Genomic DNA, 16,845 nt, shown 5'->3' with positions numbered 1-16,845 from the left:
TCTATGGAACCGCCAAGTCATGTCAACGTCTAGAAGATGCCAGAAAGAGTTAATAAGTCAGAAACTTTTCTCATTCATCTCCCGACCTGCCATCTTCTAAAACAATTCGTAAATGAAACCTGAATATCTGAACTTCCATATCTTCAAGGCACACTGGTCGCGCTTCCGTTCACCTCTCCAACGCCTTCCACAAATCCTTTCGGTGGAGCCTGGACCTCGAAGTTCCAACCTAGTTTATCCTCTTCTGTACCATTCTGAATACCCTTGAGCGTTTTCAGAAGTTTCCTACACACCTCGCCACCAAGGTTATCCGTGCCGACATCAAATGCAAACTTGTCGTGTTTCGACTCCAACGTTATCGACTTGACCGGCACGAGCGCTGCTGCTGTGCCCGCCGCAAAGATTTCTGCAAACTGCGAGATTTCCTCGTACGGAATCCGTCGCTTCTCGACCTTATACCCAAACAACTTGGACGCAATATCGCACACAGACGACGCTGTGACCGAATCAATGACATTCTTACTATCAGGGGTCACAAGAGTAACAGATCCATTGTCGTCTTTCCGAACGCCGATAAAGGCCGAAGTAGAGAATTCATCAACCTCACTACGCGTCTTGCTGTCCAGGTGTAACGTGATACCGTACTTAGACGCATACGCCTTTTGCGAGTGACGAAGCACTGGGGCGTAATTCCCACCGACTTTTGCTGACCCAGTGCCCTCTGGAGCAGCCCGATCAAAATCCTCAAGAATCAGAGCATCAACTCCATGTACACCATGATACACGCCTGTCGGCATGACAAATACCACAAAAGTATACTCATCACCGGGCGCCAAGCCTAACTGCGCTCCCGACCCAAATATCAACGGACGAATATACATCGCTGCTCCCGTTGCGTGCGGAGGCACAAACTCTGCATTGGCCGCAACCGCCAAGTTCACACACTTGAGGAAGTGTTCCTCAGGCACCTGCGGAATCGAGACGAAGTCGGCAGAGCGCTGCATGCGCACGGCGTTGCGCTGCGGTCGGAATATTGTGACTTTTGCGTCGTGGGGGGATCGGAAGGCCTTCATGCCTTCGTACGCCTGCTGCCCGTAGTTGAGACCCGGCGCCATGCCGTGGATTTGCAGGTGAGGGGATGCGACGAATTTCGGCTCCGACCAGGTGCCGCCGCCGGAGTGGCTGAAGTGGGATTCGACATGGCCGTTGACTAGAAAGTAACCATTAACTATGAGTTTTGTGTGAATAGAGGTGGGGGAGGGTGAGGAGACATACCTTCTCGGACCTTGAAGCCGACATTATTCCAGTCTGCAGGATGAGTTTCGACGATTAGACCAATTCCCAGGAAGATATATCCCGGCATACTTACCAATGGTGCCCACCGGCGGGGGAGGGAATGCCGACGCCATCTCTTTGTCTCTCTCGTTTTTGTGTCTCTCGTCTTGGTCACTGACTCACAGATGGACAAAAATTTCCCCGCAGGATGGCGATAGAGGTCCGGGGAGTTTGAGGATCACGCCCACCGCAAAGTATATATATAATGGATATGAGGCCAATAGAATACAGATTGAATACAGTCAACCCCAGCTTTTATACTCTGACGCAACCACTGAGTGTGAAGACGTTGTTAAATGCTGAGAGCGAAAACAGCGCCGAACCCGGAGCTGACTCAGCATGCTTCGGGCTGATCAACCAGTAGTTACACATTCCTGGCATTGTATACAATTTGCAAGTATACATTCATACATTTATACTCTCATACCGTATGCTCAAATACTAGAATCGCTTCTAGCTATATGACATTATATACAACGCCTGGCATATCTCGTTTCCATCATAGTTGGCAACATTGAAGCTTCACGGCGCATCCGATCCCGGCCGCCAGCCCTGTTCGGGAAGCAAGCAATGGGTCAATGTACGTACATAATCGCCCCAGCCTAGAATGAATGGGATGCACCGCGATTTACCACCAAGCTCTGCTAACCCCATAATTATGACTGGGACTACATGTTGTGCAATCATGCGTCAAGGTATACGCCTGCTGAAAGGCAGCCGTGAGTTTGTTGTCACTCCACAAGACGCTTGTCCCACACCTGCAGCCTGGCTGCTGTTGATAGCTAGGCTGGTATCTTTGCCCGGTCTTCCAGACTTGGTAACTTGTTGCAAGGAGCGGGTCGAGTGCATTTGCTATTGTTTCTAATCTCTGAAGAATATCTCTATTGAGATCCACACCGGATGGATAGGAGTATATATTCGGTGGCTGGGGAAAACTGTGGTCCACCATCCTGAGACACATTTGTTCTATATTGGACGGGGTTTCTGCCATTATTTCAGTCACTCTTCGCATATCCACAGTGTATGTCGGAGAGAAATAGGTTGTCCTTGTCAGTGTGTTGTTCAGCTTCATCAACAGCGGCACGAGCACCCAGAGTGCCTCGTCCTTATACATAGTATCGTACGAGCCATTTCCAGTGCAGACCAGTGTGTGCCGCAAAAAGTTTAATTGCTGTGTGGTAAATGAGTAATAGCATGGCTGTACAGCTAGACTGAGGCATCGGACAGGCAGTTTCTGGTCGAATGGGAAACACAGTTCCGCGAGCGTACCGATAAAGCCACGAACGATCTCAGCATCGCTCTTCCCATACTGCGCAGGCTGGTTAATGTTTGTGTAAGAAAATGCGTATTGCTGAGGTGGTAGCATATTATTCCAGGGATGAGGCTGTGGAAGTGTACCAATGTTGCTTCTTAGTCGATTGCAAGCGTCTTGAATAGCGACGAGGAGTGTCTCCCGTGTTTTATGACAGTTTTGAAACTCGTAGTTGATTGAATAGCTTGGATGACAACAGTACACGATATCAATAAATCGGCCCGGCATCAATACTAGCTGTGGTTTGTTTTTAAATAGAAATGTTTTCGCCGACTTTGTCATTATGGTAAACAATCAAGTTAGTCCCATAGTTGACTGGTTGAATGGCCAACTTACGCTGCCCATGCATAGGATCACGTTTGGTTGCTTAGCGCGTATAGCCGCGAGAACGAGGCTATCATATCGTTCCATTTCAGCGCAACGGGATACTTCCAAGCTCTTGTGCAGAGTCTGCGATAGGAACGGCCATCTATCCATAACTGAAACGTTGTTGGTGATGCATTGTCCACCCTGTGAAACCCTCGCGATCCCTTCTCTCAGTGCCCCCAACGACGGACATGACGAAATCACCGCTTCAATACCACTTGACCAAGGATGATTAGCCAGCGGTTCTTGCAACAAGACCAGCAATCCACCAGGTGTAAATGGCCGAGCAAAAGCGCGGGTGACAGTTCGTTCCTCGTCCGGTATACTTCGGAAGGAATTATTGACGAAGCTTATAATATTCTCAAATTCATATTCATAATTCGGCCCCGGACAATTGCTGGGAGGATGATACAGACTCGGAGGGTTGGGCTGAGCGATTGATAAGCCTTGAAAAACAGATTCAAGGTCTCCCATGCCTCCATTCCAAACTTGAGAAAATGTCATCGGCAGCGCCATTAGAAGATCTGAATATATATGTGTACATGATTGAAATATTGTGGCTTAAGATCGGCGATAAAACTGTATATGTACAGAATACACATGGTGGTAGCTCCCAAGCGATCCAGTGACGAGTGTAGGGTCGTTTTTAATGCAGCCACAGCCTGAAGCCACCTATCAAGGCCGCAAATTAGCGAGCGTCAGAGATGTGCAGGGGTATCATGCATGGCCAGGTTGACATACCGCGCAGGCCGGCGCTAAGCACGGGATTTGGGTCGAATATAGCTTCCCATATGCTGGATTCCTGGCATTTTCAGAGATTTTTAAATCTGATTGATATACCTACTGAATAGATGGTTGTCATTCATGATCAGCAGGATTTTTGTGTTTCGAAATGTTGACCTGATACAAGAAATAAATGGCTGCTGAGCATAAAATATGTCGAACAACATGAAACCCTACTAGATAGATTTAGTATCTGTTTGTATAATATTGAATGGCACCACCATAGAGAGCGGCCCGTTCCTGAGCCCCAAGGACGAACAGTGAATACGAACTATAAAGAACCCTTCAGGCGTGGTTGAATCCACTGACTCCGCTAAAGTATAGGGCCTGGATGCCTCTTGCTTCCGGGGACTGCCTCCTCTAGGATGGGGTGCTAAGACGCCACCCGCGGCCCGTCGGGGTCATACTTGTCCATCACCTTATTTCCCCGGTAGGCTGAACTCTCTATCTACAAAACAATGTTAATTACCATTACAAGCCAACGTGTACGCAGTTACAAGATAGTAGCAGGGAGAAATGAGTACAGAGGAATGAATATGCTAGAACGTGATAAACATGCTCTGAACTGGGAGTGTGGGGAAATCTTTGACATTATGACGCTGGAAAATTCAATATCATTTATTGTGGGAGACTGATATAAATAATTATTAAAAATTTATATTTTTTTGATGACATTTTAGTAGAAAAACCATCTCTAGCTACTTCCGTTTCAAGGCTTTGCATTTTCCCCAGAGTCAGCAAAATAAAAGCAAACATAGCCATCCATGGCAATTAGCTTGTTATATTGTTAAATAAGATTATTGTTCTCATCTCGAAACATAGTTATTGCGTCAATTTATATCGTGACGCCCAAACATCAATTATATCAATAGCTGTTATTAAATATTGCCAGCTGAAAAATGTTACATTGCTCATCAATACTCTCCGGATATCTTCCTGCACATGATACTAGTTATCTAATCTCAGAGGCAGAGGACTCCACAGATGTCATTGTGACAGCTCGAGGCATTTACAAGACCAATCCTTGTGAGTGAACAGATGAGGACCCGAGATTGGGGACGAATGCCCAGACTAGCAGCTTTAGTTGGGTAATGTTGATTGGGCCAGAGCTGTGGACAAATGCCGCAAAGGAATCCACCGTGCACGTTATCGATTATCTATCAATGTCTCCCCCTTTTAGTGGGCCAATGGCCGATCTTGATAAAACTTGGCTGCTCACGATGCCACGATGGAACAGTAGTTGGTGTTGGCATTGCCGGGGAGAAGGCGATCTCCGCCCCTTTTCTTTCTAATCTGATCCCGATTCTCTCTTCATTTTCGAGAACACAACTCCCGCTGGGATTCATTTCGATACACACTCCCGCCCTGCCATGGAAAGTTCCGAAACACGAGCTGAAAGTGATGCAGTCGGAGAACCGTTCATAGCACGCGACAGTGAATCCGATCACAATCCAATCAGCAGACGAGAATTTCGGTACGGGTCTCCAACCATCCGCTGCATAGCTGGTGCGTACTAACAATCATAAGTCATAATACAGTGTACACCTCGAAGCAAAAACACCGTGAGTGAAAGCGCCCGAACGAACGACGCACCCGACTGAAGCTGAAAATTTGAAGGGCGTTTTCTTTCACACCTCCGTGGCCTATTATACAGGCAGTCTACCGTACCCTTCGGTTCCGATAATGCATACCAATACGTTTCGACAGACGATCAGTATGAGTCTTTTCAGGAGCAGGGTGTGCAGCAGGGTCCGCGATCCTTGAAAAACTCCGTTTCGAGAATGATTGTCTCGAATATTAAACTTTTCGCATCCATGATGATAGTACCGGCAGCATTAATTGTTGGCGTAATTAAAGTACACCCAGCTGCGGCCTTTTCCCTCAACCTAGCAGCTGTCATCCCACTGTCAGTCGCCCTCACGATGGCCACTGAATCGTTGTCGCGTGATCTTGGGCCCACTGCCGGTGCTCTCCTCAATATCAGCTGCGGTAACCTGGCAGAAATTATTATTTTGTATGTCAGGTCCTCAATTCTTCTTTGCTTTCGCCTACTAACGTTTTCTAGGATGTGAGTTTTTATTCTCTAATAATGGCAACAAAATTCTAAGAAGGATAGGACTGCTCTTTCGGAGGGACATGTGCGCATTGTCCAGGCATCGCTTCTTGGATCGCTCCTCGTAAATCTGCTGCTTGTGCTGGGCCTTTCGCTTGTCGTCGCAGGCATGGCCTACAATGAGCAAACCTACGACGATACCTCTGCACAGCTGTTCATCGGACAACTGAATTTGACCGTGTTTAGTTTCATTTTACCTGTAAGTTCATGCATGCAGTTGGCAAAAGAACTAGGGACTAATAGCTTTAGACTGCATTCTATGGAGCCATGAGCAAAGTTACCGACGCCGATCACGCGTCAATTGCATTTAGTCGAGCGGTTTCACTCATTTTGTTAATTGTGTATATAATTTATCTCACATTTCATTTGAGATCTCAACAAACTTCCTCCGAAAAAGCCTTTGAAATGGACCAGAATGCTCAAAACCGATCGGAGCGGGCTTCTGAAAGTAAGCAACCCCTGGAAGGACTGCTTGTTATACGTTTTTTCTTTGAATCTAATGTTTGAAGAAGTCGAGCTGCCTCCCCTCCCGAAACCTGGTCCTCACACGAGGTGGAAATCAAGCAGCCTCAGTGCACCTCCAACTTTCGACTACCGACACATTCTTTCTAAGCCTGCAACATCATCGTTTCCTTTTCCTCGACACAGTCTCGATCACGTTCGATCACGGGCTTCAGATGCCAGCCGTACAAATGACGATCCAGAATCTCAAGAGGAACAACGTCCAGCCGATCGACCGACATGGATGAGCCGTATCTTCGCTCTTGCAACCCTAATTGCTTCCACTATTGTAATTGGAATCTGTGCAGATACCGTGGTTGCGAATTTCCGTACTCTGAACGAACGAGGTACGCTTAGAGAATCGTTCGTCGGTCTCATCATTCTCCCCGTCGCCGGCAATATTGCCGAGGTCATCACTTCAGCCATGGTGGCTGCAAAAGGCGAGATCGATCTAGCAATAAATGTCGCCGTTGGATCCGCAATTCAAATTGGATTAATGGTCACCCCTCTAACGGTCCTTGCTGGCTGGGCAATGGGGAAGAATATGAGTCTGCATTTCAACGGTTTCGAAACAGTGGCCATCGTTGCGGCTTCCTTGATGGTTAGCTTCTTGCTTGTAAGAGGGAAAGCGAATCACTTTGAGGGAATCATTCTTATTGCGTCTTATGCAGGAGTATCGTAAGTTCTATCTGAAGTTTTCAAGTACATATACTTCTTTGACAACTAATTTTCGAATAGCATTGGAGCATTGCTTCTACCGGATTCACGTTAGCGATATGACCCCTTGACTGGCCTGCTATTAACCCTCGAAATTGGACTCCATTTTGAAGAACTATTTTCTACTTTAGCGTGATTTCGTTTTACATATCATGTAGATCATTAGATTTTCCTGTACATATCAGGCAATATTGTGCCCCAGACCAGCTTGCTCAGTTCTTTCTGTATTTACTTTCTTGGTAGGTTATAATTCTGACCCCAAAGACTCTTTTCCATGTCCACCAAATTATTTTGGTGCTTCACAGAATCTTTTCGCCACAATTGGCAGCATTTATTTGCTAAGTCGTCTCGGTTGAAAAGCAGACTGCCGAAAAGTATATTGAAGAGCGTTGTAAAATTAGCCTGCAACAGGCATGTGGTTTGATTTCTGATTTTGAAGCTCTTGGTCGCTTGACAATTTTAAAAATAATTCCCAACTGTGAAGTTGATCGCTTCTGCTACTCATTGTGAAGTCTTCCAGTTTTACTACACACCTAAATAGTGTTAAAGCCTATAGTGTTGCCCATGACTTTCGTAAACCAAAAAGAATGGATAAGTGAAAAGCCGGGTCAGATATTGTCCGAAATGTATGGCTTGGCCTGAGCGCTCGCTTCTCGGTGGTACATAGTACATTCATCGAAGAAATTTGAAGAAAATATTCCCAAGTCCTGACTACTGTAATCTTTTCAGAGACTTTAAGATCCTTAGCCAGTTACCTAAAAGAGGATATGGATCAGGGGCAATAATTGGGGGCTAGTTACGGAGAATCGGTAAACCGGTAAAATCGTCTAGTCATTATGCCGAGTAGAGTAGTATTGATATTTCTAGAACGATTCTCGTGGAAATTCCATGAGTCGCCAACGAATCAGATTCTAGGATAATATCAAGCAGCAGGCACTACGTAAATATGTATCAGAGATCGGCAATGCAATCTCTTGTGAAGGCTTGTCTCAGTTTAAGACATGACATATTTAGGTTTCCACATCACATAAATGATGAAGTTAACGGTGGCCGCCAACGCACTCTATGACAACAAAAGTAATGTTTTCAAAGGCTCTTGGAAAAATTAAGAATCTTTAAGTATTTTGTTATAGCCTTGAATTTATTCATGTTTAAGAAGGACTTTTCCCGCCGTGCCTTCAATATTTTACGTCAAACCAATCACATACAGATAGACTTACTTGGACCAGGAAGCTTTGCGGGGGCTATCTTAATAAGCATTTAAGATCCGTTACGTCTTGAAACTACTCCCAGAGAGCAGTAAGCAATGCTGCAATGCTACTTTACGTTCCCCGAAAACCAGCTAATGTATACAGTTTGCGGCCTAGTTGGGGCTAAACGCAAATCAACCCGCACGTGTGGCAGATCAATAGTTAGGGAGGTACTGCTATAGTGTCAAATGTCCAGTGTCATAATGCTTATTTCTCGTATTTGATGACTCCTCAAAATCTATTTAAACCCCGATGCCGTCTCCCCTGAGGTCGCCAATTCCTCTCATAAAATTGACAAGCATTAAGTATTCTACATTTGCCACAAGAACCTGATAGCAGAAGATCTCGAAATCGACAATATAAGCATTCATAAGTGCTAAACTTATCAAAAACAATGCATTTCAACACTCGAACTGCGCTGGAGCTCCTTCCACTGCTTCAGCTGGCATCGGCAGCCCCGCAACTGGTAACAAGAAACTCCAGTGCCTGTGCTCCAGGCTTTTATCTCCCCGGAATAGCCAATTTCCAACTCCAGCTTCCAATTGGAAGTGAGGGACATCCGCAAACTGAATCTGGTTCGGAGCTAAGCGGCTGCGGTGGCTTCCAAGATCCCGACTGGTTCTATTGGGACAGCAATGGAAAGTATATTGTCATGAAAGCACCTCCCAGTTCTACAGACTGTGTCAAAACTACAAATAGCAAACACTGCCGAACAGAGTTCCGCGAGGAGAAACCCGATAGCTGGTCTGCAAGTGCCACAAATACGATGACTGTCAAAGTTGCCGTAGCCAAGGCTGATGATGGCAAGTACGGTACTGTCATTGGACAGGTGTTCTCCGCAGAGTACTCTAAACCGGTTGCAGAATTATTCTATAAGCCATCTGGTGAGATTAATATCGGCGTGGAACAAACTACAAGCGGTGGAAACAGTGATTATACCTCAGTTGGGAATGTCCCAGAAGGAACCACCTTCACCTACGAGCTGAGCTATTCTCATGACTCCTTGACATTTTCTTTAAATGGAGGAAAAGCGCAGAGTTTCGCCACCGATCAACTTGGTAACCCTGACAGTTATTTCAAGTTCGGCAACTACAACCAAGGAACAGATGCTGAGAGTGAGGTCCATGTTTATTCTGTGGATGTTGTGCACAAGTAGTAGCTTTTTCTTTTGTTGAAATTTGATGTACAATAAGCAACAACATCCGAGACGGCTATAAACGAGAAAACTCCTATGGAACGTATATTTTTGAAACTTGAAGATTATATGGTCATGGAGATACTCATCGAAAGAAGGTCCCTTTACAGTATAATGTCTGACAAATATTGAAATCAAATTTCTCCTCTTAAGCACTTATTCTTAACAACAACATACAAAGCCATAAAGCTATTAAATCCGCGACTTATCATGGCGCGGTATTCCCTCAATTTGTACCCCGTCAAACCATCCAACCCTGTCCTCTGTAAATTGTTCAAATTGTGGTTTCAACTTTGACTCATGCAAATTAAAATCATCCACAGTTCCGATCCTCAAAATACTCAGCCCCGGAAATCTGGTGCTTCTCCTATACATGAGATTCCCGCAGATAGAGCAAAAGCTGTCTTCCATAAAGGCACCCGAGGCAATTGTCCTATTTTGTGCATATCTGGACAACTTTTCCTCCCCACGAAGGTGCTTGAGACTCCTGTCCTTGACAGTGAAATTCGAACAGAACATCGATGAGCTGAGCTTGCGGCAATCGGTGCAATTGCAAACAAAGGTATTGACGAGATCTTCACCTTCAACAGGCTGTTCCCAAACCATTAGCTTGAGCACATAAAATTGGGCAAGTCGCAATGCTCTTAGGGTTCAGACAACTTACGAAGGATAGTTGCACTGCTCCACATAGACATGTTGCGGTCGCGGTTCCATCTGGTTTGACGCCAGATGCACCGGGTGAAGGGATTGGAATATGAACTCCTGCCATTTGCAGCTTTGGAAACTAGAAGTTTTACTATAATTGATCTTCAATGGAAAACAAATGTCATTTCTGGATTTCTGCTTCGTCTTTATAGTGCTTTGGTCTCTCTCTACGGGACAAGGGCCCCAGATAATTGGTAATCACTATGAGGTATTTTGGCATAATCTAAGCAAAAGATTTGGATTTGTAACTAAGAAATAATATATCCGTACTATTCGAGTAGAAAACCTCGCCTCTCAAGTCAAAGCACGCTGGAATTAGTGAGCCCTATAGAGCTATGAAGCTTACTATTGGCTGAGGGGAAACCCTTTCGCTGACAAATGACTCGCAAAAATCGTCGTATTTGGTTAGGCTGGTTACCCCTCTCGATCGTCATCGAAGAGTAACAGAGTGTTCGCAAAACTAACCTCTTCTGATAGCTTCAATTCTAAATTGCAGTTGTTATTCCTCTCATTTACAAATTATTTTTGATTTTTCTGAGTTACGCCAATAGGCTTCTTCAAGAACCACCAACGACATGGTCCGGCATCCCGGAATGAGCCGTGGCTGTGCAACATGTAGAAAACGTCGGATTAAGGTCAGAACCAGAGTAGAGGTGCAGCTATAGATTAGTTTTTGATTCTAGTCATAGTGCGACGAGAAGATTCCATCTTGTTCACAATGCTCACGAGGCAGGAGGCCGTGTCCTGGAGCAACCGGTGGCAAGATATTTCTTTTCACTCAAGCAGGCAATCCTCGAAAGTGTTCACGAATTCCACCACAACCAAGCGAATTACGCAATAATGATAATCCCAGCAACTCTCTAAAGTCTTCTAAAGAATCCTCCGACTTTGTGCAAAGCACGGTTAAGCTGAATAGAAAGCATGGCCAAAGTCAGGAGATGGGTCTGAATATAGTCGCAAGTCACACGCCCACCACATTTATTGGGACACAAGCAGTATCACAATTTATCTCTTTCTTTGCAAAGTCGGCTATAAATAAAACTAAATCGAATAGTTGGATGAACATACTTCCAGATATGCTAGCAAGTGGCTCCCGAATCGAATTAAGATCGTCCGTGCTAGCAGCAGCATTTGCATTGTATAGTACAATATGTCAGGACACATCTTCGGAGATGGAAGCAAGACGACTATATGTAACTGGCCTAAAGCAACAGCGTGTCAAAATGATTCTTGCGTCTCACTCATCGGAAAGGATCATTCCAAAGGTTGAAGATGTTGCGATGGCTGTTATGCTAGCTTATTACGAAGTAATATCGCCGACGACCGACACAGCTTACTTTCAGCATATATTAGGAGCCAAGGTTTTGCTGGAGATGATTGGCCCTCAGAACTGTCAGGAAGGTTATTTCCATCAACTGTTTCAAACCGTGAGGCTATACATGGTAATACTGATCTCATACATGAAGCTCAAAGCGCCTTTCTTAACTAAACATTGATTGCTTTAGGTTTATATATCTATAACGACAAAGTCGACGACAATATTTGCTTCAGAAAGCTGGACTGAGATTCCATTTCGAACTTCGAGGAAGACTACTTGTGATCGCATTGTGGATGTCCTGCTACAGCTGCCGCAGATTTGGGTACCACCAAATAACAATGTGCCAGAACAGCGAGCTTCTGATTTAACACTGCGTGGATTTATGAATAAACTAAAGGCCATTTGGAAAATATTGGAGCTTGGTCATCAAGTAATGGCATCACATATGGATTTGTGGGATACGGACCGGATACAGATGCACGGAATAGACCTTTATGACTTTGTTCCTGGGCCTGTTATGGTTACTGACTCGGAGACAGCAATTACGACAGCTCTCTACAGCCTTGCCTGGATCTACATTCTAGACGAAATTCAAACACGATGTCCAGAGATGCAAATGTGTGAAAGATTACTTCTTGGTCACTGTGATGCTGTGCTCAGAGCAGGCCATTTTATTGAAGATTTTGAAGACGGATGTGGCTTGATACGAATGGCCTTTCCCTTGAGGTCAGTCGCTCTTCTTAGCCCTGACCCTTTGCAACGAGAGTATGCGAAATATCGTTTGGAGCTATGGCGTGTCAATAGGGGTTTAGGGGGGATTTGTGCCGTTGTAACGGCTCCTGACAATAACATTTCGGCTGGTAGGGAAAATCAATATACTAGTTGAGGCTGATTGAATTAAGCACTGGCGTTAGAAAAGTTATGAGGCAAGAACATTCAACTTATCACAGAGCATGTAGTCAATAAGCGATTTGTATTTGGTCGAAATCGACAACGAACTGTAAAACTGTACTTCTAGACTTAAATTTGCCCAGAAAGAACTGCGATTCATGGCACTATGGCAGTAATGGGCATAAGTATGGTATTTCACTCTATGGCCTGAGCATTTTGAGAATATCTAAAAGATCTCAATATGAGTCTTGCAGTTCCGGTTACAGAAAAGACGGTAACCGGAGCTTGCCGAGTTAGTAATGCCGAGGACCGGCAGAAATCAATCATAAATTCCGATATCTCTTCGCGCTAGTGATAATAACATGTGAAGATGATTCATCTAAAGAATATCTATATTCTAGTTGAAATGAAAACCAACACACCAACCTTCCCACCATTATCAATTCAAGTCTACAGAAGAAATGGCACACCAGGAGTTACCGCATCTCAAACTCCCAGAGGGCATCACATCTCGCCAAATTGACCTCTCATCGTTCGGTCACCTTTCCTTCCACGTTCTAGAGGCTGGCTCTCCGTCTAATCCATTGATTTTGCTACTCCATGGATTTCCCATGTTAGCTTACTCATGGCGAAGAATCATGTTACCACTTGCCAACTCCGGATACTATGTAGTTGCTCCGGATCAGCGGGGTTATGGTAGAACAACAGGGTGGGATACGCGGACGTACACTGAAGTTGATTTACATGCTTTTTCGACTACGATATTCGTTAGAGACGCACTAGCTCTGGTCTCTGCCATGGGCTTTGAAAAGGTGAAATGCGTTGTCGGTATTGATGCAGGTGGCGTGACAGCCGGCGCCTGTGCGATAATGCGACCTGATATATTTGAAAGCGTCATGCTTTTGACCCATCCATTTAACGGATCCCCAAAGCTGCCATTCAATATTTCGAATGATTTAAAAAACGAGGGACTCGTCCAAAATAACATTGCTACTAATAAAACAGGCTCAACGTCGATACATGAACAACTTGCCGCGCTTGGCCGTAAACATTATAAATGGTACTATTCTACCCCAGAAGCAAATGCAGACATGACCATTCCATCCACAAAGGGAGGTTTGAGCGCCTTTTTACGTGGTTATTTTTACGTCAAATCAGCCTCGTGGGCGGGCAACAAGCCGCATCCACTCCAGGGAGGATGGATAGCGTCTGAACTCGTCAAGCTGCCATATTATTATATAATGCCCCTCAATTCAACAATGCCGGAGGCCATTGAGGAGCTAATGGTTCATGAATCTAAAGAAGAAATAGAATTATCGAAAGAGTGGTTATCTGATGAGGACATTGAAGTGTATACCTCCGAGTACAGTCGTACCACATTCGCAGGCGGTCTAAATTGGTATAGAGCTTACACAGATGGAAAGTTTAAGCAAGGAATGGACGTCTTTGCTGGGTTAAAGATCAAAATTCCCTGCGCATTCATTGCCGGGGACAAAGACTGGGGTACATATCAAGAGCCCGGGACCATAGAGAAAATGCGCGATGGTACATTTTGTGAAGACTTTCGTTTTTTCAAGATAGTTGAAGGCGCTGGTCATTGGATCCCACAAGAGAAACCGGATGAGGTTGTTGAGGGAATTCTGAACCTTGTGAATGGCGTCAAATGATGCTAGTCCCTTCCTATGCAGGGCCTTTCTGGATCTTTAAATGTGGGAGGGAATTACGCTTTTCAAATTTGGTTTATCGATCTTCTTGAAATTTCACCATCATTCTTCGAGGACAAAAGCTATGCTGGCGCGTAAATATTTTAAATACTACCTGATCAAGAAAAGGTGGCGAGAGTACCTCGATCATTTTACTACCGAATATAACCCCTTCCTCGACAACAAGATCCAAAGCACTGGTCACCTACACGTCTTTAGAGTAAGTAGTAGCTCTACCAAAAGCAAGAAAGATAGGGGTTGAAATGGACCTACCGTAGTATACCACCCGCAGCGCAGTTGACATTTCGGATGCTTGTGGGTACTTTAGAGCTTTTTGGGAGCTAAAAAGAATTAAAGTGGTCAACAAGTAACCACAATTTGTCATTATGAAGGTGGAATTTTACTCAATATGAGGAAAGTTTGTTTCGTAGCTTGGAAGCATGTCGATATATGGGGGCGGGTGTCCGCGAAGAAGCACACACTTCTTCGCCAAAACTTTATGGAGTTTACTGGCCATGGCGAGTCTTTTTGAGAGACAAGTTGCGGTTGTATCGGAGATCGAGAATGAGGCATTATAGAAGATCAATGAAGTGAGTCAGGGGTTTTAAAGAGCGGAAAATGGTTTCACGAAATAAGTCACAGTAACAATTGTTACCAAAAATGGCTTCATTGTTCGAGAATTCCCTGCATAAACACTAAAGATTTGGCGTACGACCTTTGCTGTGTTACGAATATCTCGAGGGCTATATCATCTAATTAGTGGAGGTGACTTACTGACTGTTACCCAACTGAGTCTTGCCAATACTGACTCAGTTGTTATTAGAATTTCAAATTCTAGCTATCAAATAAGAGAAAGAGCGAGAAAAGGGGTTGACTGTTTCAACTGTCGTGCACAGTCCTTCAAGGTTGCATCAGCTTTCCTATCTCCTGATGCTCCCAAGGTAACTCCTTGTGACACCTACAAGAAAACATTGACATCATTTTATTCCGGGATGTTATATTGGGTCTTGTGGTATTCTTTATATGACCTTCATGCCTAGCCCGCGAGTTATACCTACATACTTTCGACGCGATGCTTTAACTATATTTAAAGTGGAGATTTGTCCCACAGTGCAAACTCTTTAACATCTTCCATCCAGCCTTGGCTATTATCATCGAGATTTAAGTCAAAACGTTAGAGCGTACGTACCAAGATGGAACGTAGTTCGAAATATGCCAGGCTATGTATATCAAGCATGTTAGAAATATAACCTGCTGCTTCACTCTGTCCATGAGAAGTTCAGAATATTGGGGTAGAGCGGGACTCTATTCTAGCAAAGCTATATCAGAAAAGGCATAACGAAGCAGCCTTCGCATACGGGTGTGATCGATTTAGTTAATCACTATATTTTATAAATTTTTTAAGGTTTTCCATATCACCCACTTTCCCAAAAGATCATGGAGAAAAAGGCTTGCTGAGCGCATACCAATAATATTTCGGGATTTCTCATGATAGTAGTCTGGGTTTTTACTGAGATCAGTCCAGTCTGATTTTAAACCATAGATATCTGTCTACTCGGCCAGTCAGAAAGTCTCTATGCAGTAGCTGACTCCTGCATATAGTATTACCTGTCCAAGCTTAAGCGGTGATACATGACAGGAAATTCGGTGCCACTCTAACTGCACTCCCATATTTATCATGTAACGCATTTTACAACCCCGACGGGCCACCCAAGCATGCGGGCCACCTGTAATCTCGCGCACCAATTCCATGAAATTCTGGAATCAGATTTCAGTACTTACTACTCTTGGTATGGAAACATTGTTTGCACGAGCACCAATGGCGTCAACTTCGTGCACGTTTTTCCCGGTCTCGTTTATACACAGGCGATGAGTAATGCAAGAACCACAATAGGTCAAGTGATGAAATACATGGCGATTGTCTTTGGAAAATAGATCACCGTACGGTTAGAAGACTGTGGTGAAACACATTCGTATTTAGCTACAAGCGCCGCGCCCAGTACCCGCCAGCTAAGGACAGCCCTTCTAAGGCTTTGGGCGTATCAATTCCTGAGGGCAAAGGAACAGCCTTAGACAAATCAAATTTTGTGGGAAGTGGAGTCTATTCTGTGGATTCTCGTGGAAATTCCAAAGCGAATGATATACTGGCCAAGTATCGAGCGAACGGAATGAGAGAGAAGGCTTGTAAGTATGGAGGGAGAATTCAAACGAGTGATTGGCAAGTGATATTCAGGAACATATAACATACCAGAAGTATTGACATTATAGAGTTATTATTAAATTCCAAGTTAATTTGCTATCCATCAATTCCATACATCTTTGAATCTAGTAACTATCGACTACGTGTCATAAAGTGATCAATTGATGCCCTCATAGTTACTATGAAATAAATGTTCATCGGAAACATTGAACTTACGTATGTAAATATATACAAAACATAAGTCCCCAAAGCCCGATAAATCCAACACCCCAACCTTGTCATTAATTTTACATACAATTTCCAACGCCGCAATACTAGCGGGGGAAACATAAATGTTCGCTTCTTAATTTATATTGATAGTTACACATAGAATCCACCAGCAACAATATCATTGACTGTCCGGTCATGTAAGTCAGAAAATAACAAACAAATCTCCACGCGTTCCCTCCAACTAAG

The 16,845-nt window shown here is 44.3% G+C and overlaps 7 protein-coding genes across 7 annotated transcripts; 4 read left to right on the top strand and 3 right to left on the bottom strand.

Moving 5' to 3' along the window:
* Positions 1-143: 143 nt before the first annotated feature.
* BGW36DRAFT_287782 (branched-chain amino acid aminotransferase) lies at positions 144-1,409 on the bottom strand (the record flags this gene model as incomplete). The annotated part of the gene is made up of 3 exons (XM_046210532.1): positions 144-1,210; positions 1,276-1,308; positions 1,370-1,409. 3 exons carry the CDS (start codon positions 1,407-1,409, stop codon positions 144-146), a joined length of 1,140 nt encoding a protein of 379 aa, XP_046076234.1.
* A 921-nt stretch (positions 1,410-2,330) lies between these two features.
* BGW36DRAFT_354647 (uncharacterized protein) lies at positions 2,331-3,529 on the bottom strand (the record flags this gene model as incomplete). Its single annotated transcript, XM_046213547.1, has 3 exons — positions 2,331-2,440; positions 2,605-2,884; positions 2,984-3,529. The coding sequence occupies 3 exons, from the start codon at positions 3,527-3,529 to the stop codon at positions 2,331-2,333; spliced, it is 936 nt and encodes a 311-aa protein (XP_046076233.1).
* A 1,637-nt stretch (positions 3,530-5,166) lies between these two features.
* Positions 5,167-7,182, top strand: BGW36DRAFT_422782 (uncharacterized protein; the record flags this gene model as incomplete). The annotated part of the gene is made up of 7 exons (XM_046219753.1): positions 5,167-5,270; positions 5,324-5,358; positions 5,414-5,864; positions 5,913-6,108; positions 6,159-6,357; positions 6,422-7,088; positions 7,149-7,182. The coding sequence occupies 7 exons, from the start codon at positions 5,167-5,169 to the stop codon at positions 7,180-7,182; spliced, it is 1,686 nt and encodes a 561-aa protein (XP_046076232.1).
* A 1,589-nt stretch (positions 7,183-8,771) lies between these two features.
* Positions 8,772-9,533, top strand: BGW36DRAFT_354645 (alginate lyase 2; the record flags this gene model as incomplete). The annotated part of the gene is made up of 1 exon (XM_046213546.1): positions 8,772-9,533. One exon carries the CDS (start codon positions 8,772-8,774, stop codon positions 9,531-9,533), a length of 762 nt encoding a protein of 253 aa, XP_046076231.1.
* A 200-nt stretch (positions 9,534-9,733) lies between these two features.
* BGW36DRAFT_333872 (Mss4-like protein) lies at positions 9,734-10,491 on the bottom strand. The gene is made up of 2 exons (XM_046212892.1): positions 10,237-10,491; positions 9,734-10,163 (listed from the first exon to the last, which is right to left on the bottom strand). Exons 1-2 carry the CDS (start codon positions 10,339-10,341, stop codon positions 9,765-9,767), a joined length of 504 nt encoding a protein of 167 aa, XP_046076230.1. The 5' UTR covers positions 10,342-10,491; the 3' UTR covers positions 9,734-9,764.
* Positions 10,492-10,721: 230 nt separating this feature from the next.
* Positions 10,722-12,685, top strand: BGW36DRAFT_403660 (uncharacterized protein). Its single transcript, XM_046218904.1, has 3 exons — positions 10,722-10,912; positions 10,967-11,719; positions 11,783-12,685. The coding sequence occupies exons 1-3, from the start codon at positions 10,853-10,855 to the stop codon at positions 12,479-12,481; spliced, it is 1,512 nt and encodes a 503-aa protein (XP_046076229.1). The 5' UTR covers positions 10,722-10,852; the 3' UTR covers positions 12,482-12,685.
* A 262-nt stretch (positions 12,686-12,947) lies between these two features.
* On the top strand, positions 12,948-14,153 carry BGW36DRAFT_354643 (putative epoxide hydrolase; the record flags this gene model as incomplete). Its single annotated transcript, XM_046213545.1, has 1 exon — positions 12,948-14,153. The coding sequence occupies one exon, from the start codon at positions 12,948-12,950 to the stop codon at positions 14,151-14,153; it is 1,206 nt and encodes a 401-aa protein (XP_046076228.1).
* Positions 14,154-16,845: the final 2,692 nt, after the last annotated feature.

This window comes from Talaromyces proteolyticus (genome assembly GCF_021365285.1).
Source record: "Talaromyces proteolyticus strain PMI_201 chromosome Unknown BGW36scaffold_2, whole genome shotgun sequence".
NCBI classification, from domain to species: Eukaryota; Fungi; Ascomycota; class Eurotiomycetes; order Eurotiales; family Trichocomaceae; genus Talaromyces; species Talaromyces proteolyticus.
Note: the sequence above shows the minus strand (reverse complement) of the source record. Positions and strands in the feature narration are given on the sequence as shown.

Excerpts from the sequence above, each read along its gene's own strand:
- BGW36DRAFT_333872 (XM_046212892.1), bottom strand. The coding sequence starts at position 10,341 with ATGGCAGGAGTTCATATTCCAATCCCTTCACCCGGTGCATCTGGCGTC. Across the intron at positions 10,164-10,236 it reads GAGCAGTGCAACTATCCTTC|CCTGTTGAAGGTGAAGATCT; the intron begins GTAAGTTGTCTG and ends GTTTGGGAACAG.
- BGW36DRAFT_403660 (XM_046218904.1), top strand. The coding sequence starts at position 10,853 with ATGGTCCGGCATCCCGGAATGAGCCGTGGCTGTGCAACATGTAGAAAA. Across the intron at positions 10,913-10,966 it reads GTAGAAAACGTCGGATTAAG|TGCGACGAGAAGATTCCATC; the intron begins GTCAGAACCAGA and ends TTCTAGTCATAG. Across the intron at positions 11,720-11,782 it reads AAACCGTGAGGCTATACATG|GTTTATATATCTATAACGAC; the intron begins GTAATACTGATC and ends TGATTGCTTTAG.